The sequence below is a fragment of the Simochromis diagramma genome, unplaced genomic scaffold (genome assembly GCF_900408965.1).
Source record: "Simochromis diagramma unplaced genomic scaffold, fSimDia1.1 OVJJ01000304.1, whole genome shotgun sequence".
NCBI lineage: Eukaryota > Metazoa > Chordata > Actinopteri > Cichliformes > Cichlidae > Simochromis > Simochromis diagramma.
The window spans coordinates 17,685,882-17,704,396 of record NW_024387030.1 but is presented as its reverse complement, the minus strand read 5'-3'; the positions used below and the strand labels follow the sequence as shown (position 1 = coordinate 17,704,396).

The 18,515-nt window shown below is 42.3% G+C and overlaps 1 protein-coding gene and 1 long non-coding RNA gene across 12 annotated transcripts in view; both read right to left on the bottom strand.

Moving 5' to 3' along the window:
- Positions 1–11,935, bottom strand: part of fgfr3 (fibroblast growth factor receptor 3) — a 64,784-nt gene extending 52,849 nt beyond the window's left edge. For 4 of the 11 annotated variants that reach the window (XM_040042329.1, XM_040042325.1, XM_040042330.1 and 1 more), the window contains exons 1-2: positions 11,471–11,934; positions 6,956–7,181 (exon numbers count right to left, since the gene is read on the bottom strand). In XM_040042329.1, the coding sequence (XP_039898263.1) occupies positions 6,956–7,103 (148 nt within the window). In that variant the 5' untranslated portion in view covers positions 7,104–7,181; positions 11,471–11,934. Of the gene's footprint in view, positions 1–6,955; positions 7,182–11,470 lie in introns of all 11 variants that reach the window. The other 7 variants (XM_040042326.1, XM_040042331.1, XM_040042333.1 and 4 more) reach the window with 4 other exon arrangements.
- Positions 406–6,948, bottom strand: LOC120740192. The gene is made up of 2 exons (XR_005697332.1): positions 5,698–6,948; positions 406–3,078 (listed from the first exon to the last, which is right to left on the bottom strand). It is a non-coding gene; the product is annotated as an uncharacterized LOC120740192 (long non-coding RNA).
- Positions 11,936–18,515: the final 6,580 nt, after the last annotated feature.

The following is an 18,515-nucleotide window of genomic DNA, read 5'->3' as shown; positions in this document are numbered from 1 at the left end:
CTGTTTGACTCTGCCAGCAACAAAATTACCTCTTCCAATGGGGTTGGCTCAAACCGCGCGCACACACACACGCTTACAGTCAGGTTGTTCACATACAAACACGTTTAGACATGCACGGTGTATATTGGGTACATTTTGCAATCATCATCCATCTTGAAGATTCAGGTGAGATTATGCAATTGAACCAACGGTGGCAATAAATCCACATGTCAGCAGGACAGAAGGCAAAACAGAAAGAGTGAGACACCTAACTTAAAAAAAAATCCTGTCAACCCATCACTTCACAGTGCAAAAATATTTTGTCAGCTACAACTGTGGCTCCAGTTGACTAATCGCCAACTCTCTTTTCCCCGTGCGCCCTCCGAGAGCGGTCTTCCTGATGTGATACAATGAGCCTTTTTGTTCTGCTCCATGTCTGCCTTATCTGTTAAGTATCTCAACAATTTCCTTAAGGGGAAGCTTTGTAATTAAAAGCCCGACCGTATGTCAACGCCACTGTCAGCCAGCGGGCTAAGAACCGCCCTGAACCGCAGCCAGGGGTAGAGCAAAGGGCATGCACAGGTGTGTACGAGGCAGACGAGTGTGCGTACGTGCTGCAAACATCATCTGGTGGAGAAAAAAAAACAGAAACAAAAAAAGCAGGCAGTGGATGCAGGAATCAAAGAGCTTAGAAACTGATGGAGATTTGAAAACTTGCCAGAGAGGAGAAAAATGAACAGATACACAGGAGGCTTTAAGGCTTAAAATGTTGTATAATATATGTATGCATTCAAATATGGCAAAGAAGAATGCAGAAAAGGTGGCGGGGAGTTAGACGTGACCAGAACACACAGACGGGCCTTTTTCATCCATAATTCATTGAACGGTGTGCAGAGAGGATTTCAAAGGGCATTAATGAGGTGCAATAATACATGCATAGCTGTGGCCTGCAGACACGGCTCGTACGAAGGCCGCGGGCAGACAATGACCTACTGATCTACAGCTGTCTGCTAATTTTTTGTGTTTCTTTTTTGCCTACCTAGTGAAGGTGCACCAAGGTGTGCATCCAACTCGTACCTGACAAAGACAGGTTTTCTTTCACACAGCAGAGGTCCCAACATACAAGCCGGTTTTTGTTTCACAGTATAGCACAGTTCAATCTGAGCATTTTCACTTCAGTCTGTGATCTGATATGAAAACCTTTAATAACATTTTGCTAAGCAACAGGCTTTTTCCACTAATGCTCAGCTGTGTGTTATCCTTGGAAAAACACTGCGTCTAGACAGTGCCGCCTAATGCATAACGTGCTTAGAAGGACGAGACAACACAACATGTTTTAATGTTGATTTAAATGATCAACTACCATTTATTACTCTTTGTTAAAAAACTGTGTGAATACAGTAACATGTGTAGGTTTACAGATGTAAAAACTGAACACTGGTGCCAGTGTTTGTACAACTGCAGAGAGTCTAGGAGAAATACCCCGCTATGTTCCCTTGTGAGTTTGTTTGTAATGATTAATTCCCATCCACAAACGTGTCTGAAATGCCTACTGGATTAAATGCCTGACAGACTGAGGACAGAAGTGCCATTGTTTAACAAATCATCATTCAAAGCTTGTTTGGCCTGAACATTTACTCCACTTGCCAGAAAGATTTCTCGATAATGTTGCCGGGGAAATGAGCCTTCGCGCAGACACTGTGAAAACCAAAACACAACACAACGGAGGAACTTTTTACGCTGAAGTTGTGATGAACAGGCAGCCACGCTGAGCCCACACATGTGCAGAACTGGCTAATTACAGGCTAGCGATGTGGAGACTGCTCCACCATAAACAATTAGAAATAAAAATACTAATAATATGCAAAATAAGACCAAGAAGGTACACGAGTATTGCTTTAGGGCTTAAAAAAAGAAAGAAAGTGCATCGGATGACTAATCGTCAACACGATCAGTGTCATTGTGGTGTGATTTAAAATAGATGCTTGTTAAAGATCAGATGATTTATTTTTAGTCACTCTCTATAAAGAAATAGGACCAAAAAATAAGAGTTAAAAACAAGAAGGTTTAAGGAAAACTTTGCACAGCTGGCAACATGTGCAGACCTATGAACATAAGAGCGTTTGAGCTAAGTAGGTAAACACAAAGGCAACTAACAATCCTCTTACATGAGCTGTAAGTGATCTTACAGCTCATGTAAGAGGTGACAAGGAAAGGACTTGATGGTGCTAGAATGATAGAGCCAACTGGATTCTCCACAGGGACATCTGAGCAAGAAAGAGGGGAAACTCGGACTGACCAGAAGTCTCAGGGACACTCAGGGATACTGGAAGGGAAAGAGCTGCTGTGGGTGGGTATTAATAATGATAATAATAATATAAATAAACATCTGACTAGAGGGGTGCTTGCTTGACGCAAACTCAGAGTACGAAGAAGGGCTTAGAGGTGGATATAGAAGAAACTAACGTACACTACAGCAGCACAGTAAAGCGCTTCTGCTGTGACAGTAGCAACATCCTGATTAAACACATCAATACATCCATTACAAAGATTACATAGAACTCCTCCTCCAGACATGAGATGGGAAACAGCTGACCACACCATAAATGCTGACTGGAAACTATCTCTGTCCACACACACACACACACACACACGCATGCATGCACGCACGCACGCAGGTATAGATCTGTTACCTTCAGGAAGATGCTGTCACCATCAAAGACTAACAGCACACATCAAAGGTTTTCGAAAGTGTGTAGAAGTGAGCGTGTGTGGAAAAAAAGTAAGAAACAAGGAGAGGCAGAGAACGAGTGTGTGTGTGTGTGTGTGTGCACTCATGCTTGTTTGTGTACTGATGTGTGTGTGAACTGTAGAGCATGAGCGTAAATCGGCAAATGCTGAGGTTTTAATGACTCGCCTAATCACCCAAACACCTCCTGCTGACATTTACAGTCCTTGCCGATGGGGTGGGGTGACCACACACACACACACACACGCTCACACGCACACATTTTCAGTCTCTAAACGGGGCAAACAACTTGCTTTCTTCTCTAGTTGAAGGACACGGTGACCACACAACCACGGTGCATCTTCCTCTCGCTCATGCGGACACACATTTTCTTCTTCTGCCTTCTTTTATTTATAATGTCGCATTAACTGCAGACTCTGCTCACGCGTGAACACAAATGTGCGCACACAGCGATGCAATGGCAAAACTGAATGTGCATGTCTGCTGATTCACATGTGCCGTATACTTCCATCAGAGCTCCGCGGGGATATCAGCAGGGGGTGTGTGTGGTCAGTAAATACTCAGGGAAGGTTACGAATGACACACACACACACAGTCTCTGTTCTATGTCATCAGTCTCTCACATCAGTCAACTTGGCCTCTCAAACTTTTTTTTTTTGTCACAGCAAATGACACCAGCTCTTGGAGAAATAAACAACGCTGCGCACCGACACAACTTAACACACACCACAAGGCCTGCTTACCTCACACACACATAAATAAACACCCAGAAAACAGCTTGACTTTAAACAGGATTTTTAAAGACCCACTATATTACCATTAGATGACTTTTTAAAGGGTAATTACGACCTTTTTTTCTACTATGATCTATTACTGTTACTTGTTAAGAAGGCATTGTGGCAAATGTTTATGCTTAAAAATAAAGCGGTTTCTTTCTATAACTTCTATCCAGCAGCCAACAGAGGTCAGTGATCACAACCAGAGTTCAACCAAAACAACTACACACTTTAAACATACTGAAAAAGATCTGAATTGATATTTAGAGGCCAGCTGTAAACCTTCAAGGGCATATTTGTCCTTAACACCTGCTGATCCTGACACACACTAATCCACACACTTCCCCCCAAACTCACACAGTGCCACACACGGAAAACACAAAACCTAAGTGACAACTTTGCAGCCCGGTGTTGTGGTTGCTGAGGGGAAATTGTGCCATCTGCCATTAAACAACACTCATTTTACCCCTACTGCTCGTCCATCTGTGGATGTGGGGAACTCTCCTGGAGACCAGAGGGCCACGGGGGAGACAAGACGCAGGCCAGAGACGCCTACGAGGAGCAGTCCCAACTGGACAGCAATGAATTGTCAACACTTGAGATTCCTACTTTTTAAAAAATCAATTTGAACCTGAAATTTGGGGATTTTTAATAGTTTCACATAAAATAAAAATGTAGCTTCAACCCTCGAATGCAGAGTAGTCCTCTTAGCCAAAGTAAGGGTGTGTCTGATATTCCCTTGTTGGTATTTCTGCATCATCATAGTAATGTTGGTCTGGGATCAACATTCAAACTGACCAATCACGTTGTTGTAATGGAAAAAACGGGAAAAACTGTTTTTTTTTTAAATATTAAAGTCTATTCTTGAACCAATGATAAGCATTTTAAGTGTATTCTTTATTAATTTACACAACACAATAAACATGTTGTCAAGTTAGCTTGATAACTGTCGGTGTGCTAGTGTTTGTTTTAGCATTAGCATTAGCCAATTTCTTGGCTAATGCTAACTCAATGCTCAGATAATGTCATTGATCACTTTTAAGATGATGTGTGAACAAAACCAACCTGTATTTACTACTATTTCTGCTATGACTGAAAGAAAAACAGCTAACAGCACTTCCATGACAACCCCCCCCCCCCCCCTAAACATTAATTTGTGCCAGATATTCAAGTGAAACAAATCTCAGAAATAATATCCAGATCACAACAGGACCTCCAAGTGTCACGAAGGCTGTAAAGAAAGTACCCACTTAACATCAGACGTTGGTGTATTCGTTGTTTCTACGCCAGTCAGTCAAAAGTTTTCTTTCTTTAGCCCAAAAATATCAACTGAAAATGTTTATATTCGATCTGATTTGGCCCAAGATGTGTTTGTTTTGGACCTGCAAATAGGGCCTGTAAATGTCCCCCCCGGAAGAAATAATACAAACTTTAGCAGACATAACAACTTTAAGATTTGGTTGAAAAGCCAAATGTGACAAAAAAAGAGTCTTTTCAGCTCTCTGAAAGGACATTTTAAGAAAAAGATGCTGCTTTACATGCAAACCCACTGTGCAATTTGAATCAAAAAATGACATTTAGATCAACCTCATGTGCCTACACCCTCATCAGAAACACACGATCATAAAAGGACCTAAAGGAGTATCGCCACAACCCACTTTGTTTGTTTGTTGAGCTAATCAGCCACTCTAAAACACCATGTCTATTATCTTAGGAGTGTGTGGTCATAAGGCGCTATGACAATCCAGAGGACTGAATGAATAAGGTTGCCATGCAACGCACCATTGAAAAGGAATTAAATTTACATGTAGATGTAAATAAATGGGCAAATACATCTAACCTTCATGTAGCTGTCCTACATTCAAAAAAAAATTGTGCCCAAAAATGCTGGGAGCTTAACAGCGAAAGCTCAGAGCTGTTTAGACGTCTAGCAAAACCCATTTCTTTCCAGCAAGTTTTGACTGGGTGGGTAATTATGAAGGTGAACAAAGAGTCTCGCGTTTTCAGTTTGATTCTAAGGTAAAAAGCTTTCCATTGCACCAGGAAGCGTCCTTGGCAGAAGCACTGCTGCACGTGTTATCACCACAGCTATCCACTTGACATCAGATGAATCATCACACCCCAACATTAGGAACTTGAAACAATATCCTCCTCAGAGCCGTGGGCTCCGCGTGCATTTGGCTGCAGGTAGACGAAGATCACAGCCTGAACACCCGCCACCCAGAGGGGGGTAAAAAAAAAAAACACAGACACACACTCAGATTTTTGGATGATCCCACGCATGAGAGACTGTGATGGCTTCCAGCAGGGAAGGCAATCAGGCAGACAGAATCACACATTGTCTTTCCTTACATTATGCGTTTTACACGAGAGAGGGCGGGGGACAAGTCTCTTTTTAAGTCGCTGGATGCAGAGGATAATGTGGCTATTTAGCAGTTATCTCTCAAAGCTGTGTTCATTATCACTGATCAGCAGATTAAGTCCCACAAACACAAGTCTCCACTTTAGTGACTTAAGTCCAAGTCTTGAATCTCAAAGTCTGCATCTCTGCTCTGACCTCAGTTATTTGGGCGACAGCCAAAACAAACTGTACACACAAAAGCAGCAGTTAGAAAAGCTGTAATACCACGATCTTTTACACTCATGCACAAAGTGTCTCAGCTTGCGTAAGACAGCTGGGCCCTCTCCAGCAGGCGCCCCGGCTCCTCGTCTTTCTTAATGCGCTGTACCGTGTAAAGAGTGTCAAAGACTCATTTTGAATAACCCTCACATAAAAAGGAAAAAAAAGGGAGGGGAGAGAAAGAAGTTTTGGCTAACGCCTACGAATAAAGATTACTCTGTGTTGTTTTGTTTTTTTTAATAGCAATATGGAGAGATTAAAGCAAACGCAGTCAAAGTTTATTTTGGATTGATCTTTGGGTATTTCTCTGCCTCGAGAACAAAGAGGGAAAATCTCGCTAAGCTCAGCGAACCGAGAAGAGGCCAATTAAATCCTCCTCGGACAAAAAACGTCATAAAATTTTTTTGTTGAAACAGAGAAAGGACTCCATTCGCATAAACAGTAAATGGGACTTTAAATACCATTATTTGAAGTGATGAACACAGAAAAATTAATGTCTTTCAAAGAACATGGAAAAGAAAGCAATGAACAAGAGTGCACAAGAAGCACTGTTTAATGACCTTTTCTACCCTTTCAATGTAAAGCCAACATGTGGATTATTCAAATCACGATTAAAAAAAGGAGCTGGAACCACTCAGAGTTTGGTATTTTTAGCTAATAATATAAAGCACAACGCATTAAAGGGCATCTTTGCTCAAATTGTTCTCTAAAATGATGTTGCAATAAGTTTGAGGCACAAAATTCAAAATGAGTTTTCTCAGCGTCTTAAGCAGACGTAGGACAATTAATAATGTGGCATCAGCAGTGTGGGGTTGGATGTCTGTCTCCTACCTGTGGGCTGAGCAGTGGGCAGCCCGGCTGGAATGACGGTGAGAGGAAGGAGGAGAGAAAGCCAGAGTGAGCACCACAGAGCAGTCATTCCTCTGGGCGAAGAGGTCAGACGCAGAGCAGCGAGGCCCGACTCCAACTTAGACAACATCCTCCGTTCGCATACTGTCCAGCAGAAGGGCGGCCGCAGATGCCGCAAGAATCTGTCCGACAGCTCCCCACCACGGACCTGAAACAAGCAGCAGAATCTGTCAAACAGAAGCCAGGATGTCCATTGAGACTATAAAGACAGAAATCAACACAGTCTGAAACTTAAAAAAACCAACATCAAATGGCTGTACATTGAACGCAGTGCAACAAAGCGCCTTGGGGTCTGTGCATATGCTAACGTGTTTTGACCTGAGAGTCCACACAGATTTTAAAGATTAGACTGGAAATCCCTCTTCAAAGTTTTTCTTAGAAACTTTCTCTGAGCACCTGGTTCTTAGGATGGGAAAACAGAAATTCCAACACACGAACAGCTCAAAGTGAAAACTTCAGTACCCTACCGTGAGTTCAGATCACAAGTTCAACAATCAATCAGTTAACGTGCTCTTTGTTACAGAGCTAAACAGCCTGACGCTCTTTTCCCGGGGACTCTTTTCTTCTCGACAAAGTCACCCTCCATTATCAGACTGCAGCATGGTGGCTACAGAAAGGGATAGCAGAGTGTTCAGCCCCTAAGTTTTCCCGAGAAAGGAAAAGTTGGAATGCCCAGTGAGATGTGAGTGAAATGCCCAGAAAAGTAAAAGAAAAATCTCCCCACACGAGCACACGTAAACACACAAGGTACCACTAGTAACCTAAACGTCAGAGGGTCTGTGAATCTTCTGAATACCTTTGGTTGTGGGACGTCCACCTTAACACACACACTCCTACGGAGACGTTTATTGAATACACATGCTAACATTACAGAACGAGCTTCACTTGCACACACTGAGGTGTATTGCACACAGACACACAGTCAAAAGAAAGGTTGTGTTGTCTTAAGTCTTAACAGTACTGTTTTTCTTTCCCTTGCAGGACCTGTGACCCACTCCTCGCTTAGCACAAGTGCGAGGACGCATTTGCACGTTATCGAGCTTCAGTAAAGAAAAACACAGACTGGGGACACTTCACAAGACACACGTGGATAAATAAAGCAGCACACACACACACGGTGTCCTAATTTAAACAGTGCCACCGCACCTTTTACCCGTCAACATACTTCAGCCTTTAATGTTCTCCTTATGAACTCCCAGGAGTCCTTCTATTCCCGTCTCAGCCCATCCTCACCTTCTTACAACACGAGACGCCTACATGCTGCTGAGGTTTGTTTATATAGCACAATAAGGCCTTCGCTCTCAGGCCGTGGAGGTGGCTGATTACAGGCCTCTCTAAATCTAAACTTTTGTTTTCTCTGGCAGGCACAGAAACACACACACACACACAGAGATAAATATATACATACATATATATATATATATATATATATATATATATATATATAAATAGTAGCTTTTTACAAGGCAGTACACTTGGAGAGCTGACAGGGCTTCAGAGTTGGTTCATATCAACCCGTAGATCTGTTTAGACAAGTAGCATGACAGCCTCTCAAACCATGTGAGAAGAAGATCGAATACAATAGCAGCATTGACTTATCTGGTGTCAGGTAGGGGTTTAGACTAGGCCAGAGTCCACGGCGAGTGTTTGAATCTGAAGAGCAGCAAAGTGCTGCAGTGTAATTGATGCATTTGGGTGAAATAAATGACAGCCATGTGCAAGAGAATTAATAATGTGTGCCCCTTATTACACACAACTACCTGATATCCTCACTGAAAATGAAACCCTCATATACAGCACAACCAGCTAAAAACACTTTGATATCACTTAACAACCTCAAATAGCTGAGTGGAAGAAGAACATGAGGTAATATGGATCCCAAAGACCGAGAGAGGAGTTCAAAGCCTCAAATTTTCATGCTAATATTTTCTTAAAGCATGGCAGGGAAACACAACTACGGCAATGAATAAGGCATGAGCATTAATCATGCAGGACTATCTTCACATTGTAATAGCTCAGGGGCGGAAAAACGCTTCAACCCGGGTTCAAATCCCTGCCATCCCTCTATCCTCAGTGAGGAGCGACGCGAGGAAGTCACATGCTAGTCACACCTCCATGGAGTGTCAGCAATCTTTAATAATTAAGTCGGATAATCAGCGGCTGGGGCCGGATCAGCTTTGTGTTCTTGGTGGGGAAAAAAGGGAGATTAGAGGGTTTTTTTGGAGAGTGGAGCCAAGTGGAGGTTAGATGGGTAATAAAGAGACACACAAGTGGGTCATCTTCCTTTGCAGCACGCCTTTCTCCACTCCAGCTTTTTTCTTTTGCAATGCAATGCATGTCTCACACCCACCATCTCCCTTCTGCCTGTCCCTTCACGACTTCTTGCCTGCCTTCATAGCTGAGCCACCCTCTCTTCAGAGAGCTCGCTCGAACGAGTCCTCAGGTGAGAAGAGATATTGATCAGCTGAGAGGCAGAGGAGAGCTCGGCACTTCAGAGCTGTCAGAGGTTCAGGGGTGACTCCGGGCTCAGCTCACCTCGGGCTGACACTCAGACGGGCGGCGTCTTGTCTGAGACTCAGCCTGCACATGGAAAAAGATCCGAACGCCAGGGCTTTGTCCTATGTGTTAAAGCAGAAGATACAGATGGACAGCGAAGTCCCTTTTGAAATTATAATATAAAGACTACATGAAGTGCTGCTAGCAGACACTGGGAGACATTAAAATGTTATAAATCGTACTAAGGTTGGTATAAACTCAGCTTTTACTACCTCAGACATGTGAGAATCCTAATTACAGTGGAACAGAAAGACTAGAAGTCCTTACATATATAGGCACAAATTTTATATCAGAGGTATAGTGTAAAGCTCAGATAAGGTCACATAAGTTTATTTTCTTTAAATAATAAATGAGTGTTTGTGCATGAAAGTAATGATCCTTTTTCTCTGTCAAATTAGACAAGCTGAAGCAGATTAATGAACCCTTCTCTTTATGAACGAGAAGGAAAACGTAAAGGCACTAAACCAGGAGCAGAGCGATGGTCTCGGGCCAATTTCACTAATGAAAAGAGGCAATCAGAGTCTCATTTGGAACCGAAAGTGTGTGAGGCTCGCCTCTGATTGAAAAAGCTGCACACTGGCACGCATTATTTCTCGGGTCAATAGATACAATTAATTTGGAGCATTAGCACAACTATTATCGGCCGCACGCTTGTTTATGACAGCAATTTTTTTCTTCTTTTTTTTTTTAATAAGCTAAAGCAACAGAGCCCAAATCTCATTTTCAGCGTCTCTCTCGCAGGACGCAATAATCTAATAATTTTCTTCGGGTTGGGAGTTGACATGGTGGGAGTCAAAGCCGAGCTGAGTGGCCAAAAAGGAGAAGAAGAAGAAGGAAAAATCACCATCTGAATCCCATTGATGCGCATGTGTTTGAAGAGGGGATGAGTGATCTGCTGCTGAGGGGAGAGAACCGCACAGTTCATTCACTGAGAGGGAGAGGAGGGGGGACAATCCGCCGCTTTCTAACTTCAGAGATGATCAGAGGATTTGGGGGAGTGCGGCTCTGTGAAAGAGATGTGCAATTCATATTTCAGCGCCAAACCTGAGAAGACGTCACTACTGCGGTGAGGAGAAACGGCGTGCCCATCCTAACGAGCACGGGGATGGCTGGATTTTTTTTAATTTATTTATTTAAAAAAAAAACAACAAGATAAAATCAGGATAGGTTCGATTCATTCTGAATGAAGAGCGAGCTCACCTCAAACGAAATCTGGCAGGTATCACCACAAACCACCCTTTGTGTAAGGATAAGCGTGCGTGATTTCATTTGGCCTCTTTCTTTCTAAAACACTCAGTTTCACAGTTTCCCTCATTCGTGGATTTTTCTGTAAATACTGAAAAACTGGAAAGGATGAAGGGAATGACTTTGGATGTGGAGAGAACGCTTTAGCGCAAATTACTTTTTTCCCCTCACTGAAAAATCAACCAAACTCAATCAACTGCTGGAAAAAGCATACACGTTTCCCAACCCAAATATGTTTTACAGTATTTTTTCCACTCGTTTTTTTCTTACAGCGTGCGTAATTTCAGCAACACACACACACCTTCACAAGCTACAACAGAAGCCGCTTTGCGCTCCTGCTCCGAACCCGTGGCAATAGATTTGCGCACTGACTGTTGATTCCTCCAGAGTCTGCTGACACTGGCCAAGATGCGCCAATTGCGCACAAACAGGGACCTCCACGCCACCTGTGCTGTGGCACAGCCGCGGGGCTGCTTCACGACTCACGCAGTGTACACAGTGCTCAAAGCTCTAACCTGTCCACATCTACAAGGAAGTGAAGCTGTGAGACTTATGTGTCTGAGTCTGCGTAACCTGCTTGTAAATAATAATAATAATAAAAATAATAATAATAATAATAATAATAATAATATTTACCCACAGTATCCCGTTTTGACAGAAAAGATCAGCCTTCAGAGTTTAGATGGCACCAAGCTTTCCTTTGGTGAAATAGCCTCTAGTCTCCGGTAAACTTCACAAAAACCCACAAAACTACTTTTAAATCCTCACGTTCCAGCGCTTGGAGAGCAGTTTAGCGACAGCGGAAAAAAAGAGTCACAAATCCCCCCCTCACGACTTGAAGGCGAGTGTCTTCGCCAACTTCTCTCCACTAAATCCCGTCCTCCGCCGCGCGCTGCTGTCCGCGTTGTCCAAAGTGTCCAGTCCTCCAAAGTCCGTTCATCCTGTCCTGCGAGGGGGCAGAGTGGACGAGGCGGACGGGGACGCGGGATGCGCGGTTCCTTTGCGTCTCCTCCGGCGCAGATGCCAGTTTCGGTGCGTTTCGTCGCTTCTGATCAACCAACGCAGAGTGGTGACTCTTCTCCTCTCGCTGTCTGTGAAGTAGGAGTTGCAAGGTGCTGCCGTCAACCGCGCACCGCTGGGAAACACGAGGAGTTCCAGGTTTACTTTCAAAATAAAATCCTTGGCTCGGATCCGATGACGCATACTTTGCTCGGAGGCACTCATTCAATTATGAAAATGCAGGAAAGGTAAGGGAAAAAAAGCACTCGCCAGCCTATGAGCCATCTACAAAGGAGCTCTGTAATGCAGCAATGGTTATATCGTATCGTTTCATGCACTTTAGTACTTGTGTGTACTTAAATAAGAGTCTTTATTATGTTTTTCTGTTTTTAATTGTATTTTTTGCTTAATTGCTCACATCCTGTCATCATTGTTAAGTTGTGAATCAGTGTATTTGATGAAAATCTGAATGCATTCTTCAATAAATGAATATGTAAATTTAAATTTAAAATATGTTAAAATGATATACCAACAGAGCCATCTGAGGAGACAAATAAGTGAAGCACAGCTAGCTGTCGTTAGCAGCAAACTCAATTAAATCAGCCTGACGGACTCAATTGAGTCATCAAAAAGAGTCCTATTCAATAAGGCGACTAGATATCAAGCTTTTATTTTGAAGGCGGAACCATCGCGTGTACGATTGTGTGACGCTCATCTCTCCTCTTGAGTCCACGATGCCTCCTTCTGCCAGCCTGCGCGCCGCTGGGACAAACAGCAGCAGCGGGGGAAGGGCGATCAGATTTCGGCGCGCCGCCCCTCCGGGGTCCGCTAGAGGCAGCCAGTGATGGATGGTCCAAGCGCCTCCCATCTCTTTCTTTCAAACTTGAGAATCCTGAGCTGCTTTATGAGCCCCGAATTTTTTGTCTGACACTCAGCGTGGGTACAGAGGCACCAGTAGATGGCTCTGAGATGTAATGAAGACAAGCGTGCTGTATGGAAATGAATACAGTGTCCGCACATGGTGACTGACCGCAGACTTTTAGTTATCTATAAGAGTGAGGGGGATCTCAACCAGTTCCGTTCACTGAAAAAACTTATACCAGAAAACTTTTTTGGATCAGAAGTTTGTTGAATTTATATTTTGTCCATCTGAAGTCCTGGATATAGCAAATATGAGAAAACCCCCAGTGTAAAATATTTGTAACTTATTTATCTTTTTTTTTTTTTTTTAAAAGGCGGGAAACTAAATAAAACACACTCTCCTAAAACACCCACCTTTGTGAGCTTCTGGTGTAGCCAGTGTTCAAAAAGCTTCTAAGTAATACTGATGGCTGCCATTACTTCTTTTGCTCGTCTCCCTGACTGTTCTCTATGATTCTCAATATCAAAGAATGTTGCAGCCAGTGGTTTTCGGGGTGCATGGTGCATACAGCGTAGCTCTGCGTAAGCACCATTAAAGCTGAGGGATACATGCCAAAAGCAATGCATTTTCAGTAAGCTTTGCTGATCTTTGTCTTGCATCTGCTGATTCAAAATTTACCGCCTCTATTTTCCACTGTTAAACATTATTAAATATGTACTTTTCCCTTAAGTAGGTTTATTGCTGTCTAATAATTACAGCTTACTGTGGAAACTGTAAATCATGCAATAATCTGTCAGAACTGTCATTCAAGATTGAGACCAGCCAATGCAAATGTTTGCCCAGTCAGACCCCAAAGTGTGCTGAGTGAAGAGCAAATTACCATTAACCACCCATTTAATCTGCCATATACTGCAGCCTTTGGCTAATTACCGCAGTCAGGACAGAGGCGATAGCACCCGACTCTGCGTCAAACAACACACCAATTACCGACATCTCTTAAACTGTGTTTTGAGAAGGCAACTTTATGACACCATAAAGCGCAGCAGACCTCTGCTAAGTGGCTGCGAGGAAGGTTGAGGAGTGTGCCGCTATTTGTTCAGCAGAGGTGGGCTCCTCGGCAATGATTTGTGACAATATGTGTCAGACGTGCACGAACTGACATACGTGTGAGAATGAATGAAGGTTTTTAGACATGGATCTAAATTACATACATGATATAGATGTTTGGGTGCTTTAATATTTGCTCATTGGCTTTAATAGACAAAGAATTCTGCTTTATTTTGTATTTTTCTACATACGTCATGCATACAGGTGATACTGTACCCGTGCCCGACCTCATGGGAAAGTCAAATGGTGAAAGAACAAAGAGGTCCTCATTAATGTTGGTGAAGACGAAGAGCGCAGACTAATGATGAAGGCCAGTCCCGGTGACCCTTCGTACTACAGAGCTCTGTGAGAAACGCTGGTGGGAGGCAGGCAAGCTCGGGAACAAAAGCCAGTCGGTCGGGAGGAGAGGTCATACAGATGGTGAGAATGCTCAGTCAGACAGCTCAAGTACTGATGGGCAAACTGACCAAATGACCTCTTTGTGCACACACACACACACACACACACACACACACACACACACACACACACACACACACACACACACACACACACACACGTAAACAAAACTCCTCCCAGCTCCCCCACGACACTCTAACTTCTAATGAACTCACACAAACATATGTATTCACACACATAATACACCCCCTCCACCCAAACACACACACATACAGACACTTACACCCCACCCCCCACCCCACCCCTCGAGGGAATAGATCAGCAGGAGATGAAAGGTGAGGCCTTTTCATTTAAAATGGAGTTAAAAATTAAACAACAACAACAACGCTGAGTCCTTAGAGTTTAACTTGATTATCCGAAGACTGGCATGCCCAGAAGAAACTGACAGCCTTAATAAATTCTGTGTTTTTCTCTTTTTTTCTTTTTCACCCATTACATTATTCAGCTTATCACGGCACATATTTTCACTGATAACCCCGAGTAGCAGGCAGCCCTGATTGTTTTCTCTTTGGGCCTCATCGCAGCACACTGCCTGTGTGGGCAACAGCCAATTGACTCGCACTGGCTTTGTCTGTAAGAGGTGCACAAAAGCAGCAGGGCTAATCATTAACACCGGAGTTTCGGGCCAGACAAAGATGCAGCACAATGGGAGGGAGTCGATCTCCGAGGTCACTTCGCACTCCACTCGGCAGTGCTTTCTTGGTCCTGTACATACGCTAGTGACCAACTGCTGTCGTCACACGCACCTGCTAACATACTGTATATCAGCGGCTCTCAACAAGGGGGTTGTGACCACTCCAGCGAGACACTATATGACTCACAGGGGCTGTGAGATGAATGATGGGATTGGAAACGAGAAAAAACAGTTTTATTCTGAGAGAAAACGTTCCCAGACACAAAGTATGTGAAACCAGAGACAAGCGCGCCCAAGCAGGCGCAATCCAAAAAGGTCAATTATCTGGAAGCGAGGTTATACAATAAAACAAACTGGCTTCTAATTTTATTTACATTTTATACACAGCCCCGACTGTTGGATATCTGTTTGACTTGTTGGAACTTGTAGCTTTCACTTCGGTTTTATCACTAGCTGCAAACCGTGCCAGAGTTTTTTGAGGCCATTTATGTGTATTGAAAACAGTGGTGCTATGCTGCTAACATGACAGCTTGTCATCAGGCTCTGTTTCCTCAGATCTCAGTGCAAACAGGACAGCTTGCAGCAAAATCACACGTCGGTGCATTTGCATAATTTACATTAGTTCAAGAAGTATGGGTGACTATTAATCCAGGCTAATAAAACAAACAGGCTTGCCAGGTTCATAATAAGCACAACCTATTTACTATTTACCATGATCAGTGCAACCAATAGGGTTTTGCCTCGCCTTAGTTCCACCTGCAACAATATAATACTAATACTATACTTTTTAGATCACAAAATAATTTGGGGCATTGCTAGTATGGCGTTTTTTCCCCAGCATCTTTTAGAGCAAGCTTATTGGCAATCGAGTAGTTGTGCGACCAAACCCAAGAACACAGGGAAACAGTCGATGCGAGTGCATACGTGCAGCGACTCCCTTGTAACCACAAATTGCGATGGGCGCCCACACCTCAAAGCGAAATGAGGCTGACAGGTTTGAGGCGCAGTGTGAGGTGAGCTCAACACTCTCCTGAGGCTCAGCGGGGTTCCAGCACACAGTTTTGTATTGTCTCTCCTCTGCTGGGCGTAATGGGAGCTTTTTAGAGAAAAGGTTATAGAGCACAGCCAGTCCACCTGTTTGGCACAGTCACTGCCATTACACCTCTCTAGAAGACCACTGAGCTGCAAGTCATTTTCGCTATATGGGCTAGTGTTTTCGTCACTGTGAGAGTGGAGAGCTTGTTGGTGAAGTTGCAAAACAGACAGCTTGAGTCTGAGCCCCTGGACGTTTGTGCAGAGCAATGCATCTAAAGACCGAAAAGAGTAAATCACAACATAACTGTGCTTTCAATGTGGCATTGAGCCGCACAAGGACTCTGTGGTCTCTTTGACGAACTCCTCGATTGTCACTTTCTCTAAATAATATAAGAATATGGTTAACAATTAATAGTAGAATGCCTTGAAAAATGTTTTCCCCCTTTCTAATTCCTTAGTCTTACATTTTTGTTGCATGTCTTAGAAAATTCCCCCCAAAAATAGACAAATATGGCCCAAGTAAATACAAAAGGCTGTTTTAAAAAAATATTTTATTTATTAAGGGAAAAACTATTATTCCAACGTAGCTGACCCCGTGTGAAAAAGTAATTACCCCGAAACCCAGTAGGTGGTTGTGCCGGTAAAGATCCCAGACCATCACACTACCACCACCATGTTTGACTGGTGGTATGATGTTCTTTTTTGAAGTGCTGTGGTTTTACGACAGATGTAACAGGACTCAAACCTGCTACTTTTGTCTTGTCAGTCCACAAAACATTTTCTTAAACGTCTTGAGGCCCATCAGGATGTTTTTTGGCAACAGTTAGACGAGGCTTTGTGCGCTTTGGTCCGCAGTGGTTTCAGCCCTGGTCTCTTTCTTATTGTCTCATGATGAACGCTGACCTTGACTGAGTGACGTCTCACCTGCATTCCTGGGAACGTTCACCACCTTTTCTCCATTTGCAGATAAGGGCTGTCATCATGCCAAAGCCTTAGAAATGATTTTGAATGTCTTGAGTCAACAGGTCTGACAGTAATTAGGCCCGGGTGTGTCTAGTGAAATTGAACTCAGCTTTAAAAAAATATGGTTACTCACAGTTAATTTACGATTTAAAGGGAGGTGTAATTACTTTTTCACATAGGGCCAGGCAGGGTTGGATAAGTTTTCCCCTTAGTAAATGAAATCCTCATTTAAAAGCTCCATTCTGTATTTACTCAGGTTATCTTTGTCTAATATTAAAACTTATTTGATGATTTGAAACGTTCAAGTGTGAAAAATATGCAAAAACTAGGAAATTGGGAAATTTGTGATGGCAACGCAGTATATGATACTTCAGAACTATACTGGAAGTTGCAAATTTCAATTAAAAATGAAATCTCCTGTTTGATTATGCTCATTGCCCCGTCAAGACAAAGTTTGGACATACTGAGCTTCCGTTCCCCTGGGTGCCTATTGCACATTTGTAAACAGATCAGAGCAAACAGGCAATGTTTAAGTTATTGACAGCAGGAGGGCTAAAGATTTGGATGGGCATAAAATTCTTGTTTAGTCACTTGTGCAAAATGAGCAGCTGAGAAAGAAATTAAGTTGCTTTGTTAATGGCAAGTGAATGGCTTTAATGTGGTTGCTCGGTACTGCTACATTTTGTAAACTTCCTCTGTGCAAAACCCAAAAACACAATTAAAAACACAATTTTACAGAGAAAAAGTAAAACAGTAAAGCATGCTGTACAGAATAATTGAGATAATCATAAATGGAATAGTCAAAATTAATATTTCTCCAGACATCTGCTTGATTTTGACCTTTCACTGTCCTGATTAAAAAGCAGAGAATTCACATTTTTCCACTTTGATTACTAAAAATTTACCCTACCCGACCTTTGGCCATTAAAATCTTTTTATTAATATATTTTTTATTGCTTATAACCTTTGCAGGAGTTTAACCTTTTCTGAATGAACCAATTTTAAACTTACACATTTATTGAAGTAAAATGTTTTTGGGCAGTAGCAATCCAGCTTCCAAACCCACAGCACAGAAACAGGAAGAATCCGATATCAGATCATGTTCTTTTGAACGAGTTCTGCATTTGATATAACTGATTGTGATGTTGTTATAAATCATTTTGAATAACTGTGTTGGTATAAAATAAACTGCTGTTGTCTAGTTTCATTCCTTTTTGTAATTTTAGTAGAAATCATTTCCCCATTCTTACCCCCATTTTATACTCTATTTATAGTTTCCTTGGGAGAAATAATCTATAGGATCAATGTTCATTGTTATGCAGATGATACTCAACTATGTGTTCCCCTGAGTGTTAGTAATGGAGAGATGTTTTGTTATTTTATGACTTGATCTAACCTGTGATCTTAGATTTAGATGTAATAATTAACTTTAAACCTTGTTCTGACATACAAATATCAAAGAAAGTTAAATCGTTTAAATAAATCTATACCAATCTATTATTTATTTATAATAAATTTATAATAAATCTATATTTAACCAAACTCTAAAAAATTATATTGATCTTGAATAATGTATTATTGTAGTTGATATTTTTTTTAATCTTAAGTGAACCTTGAAAAAA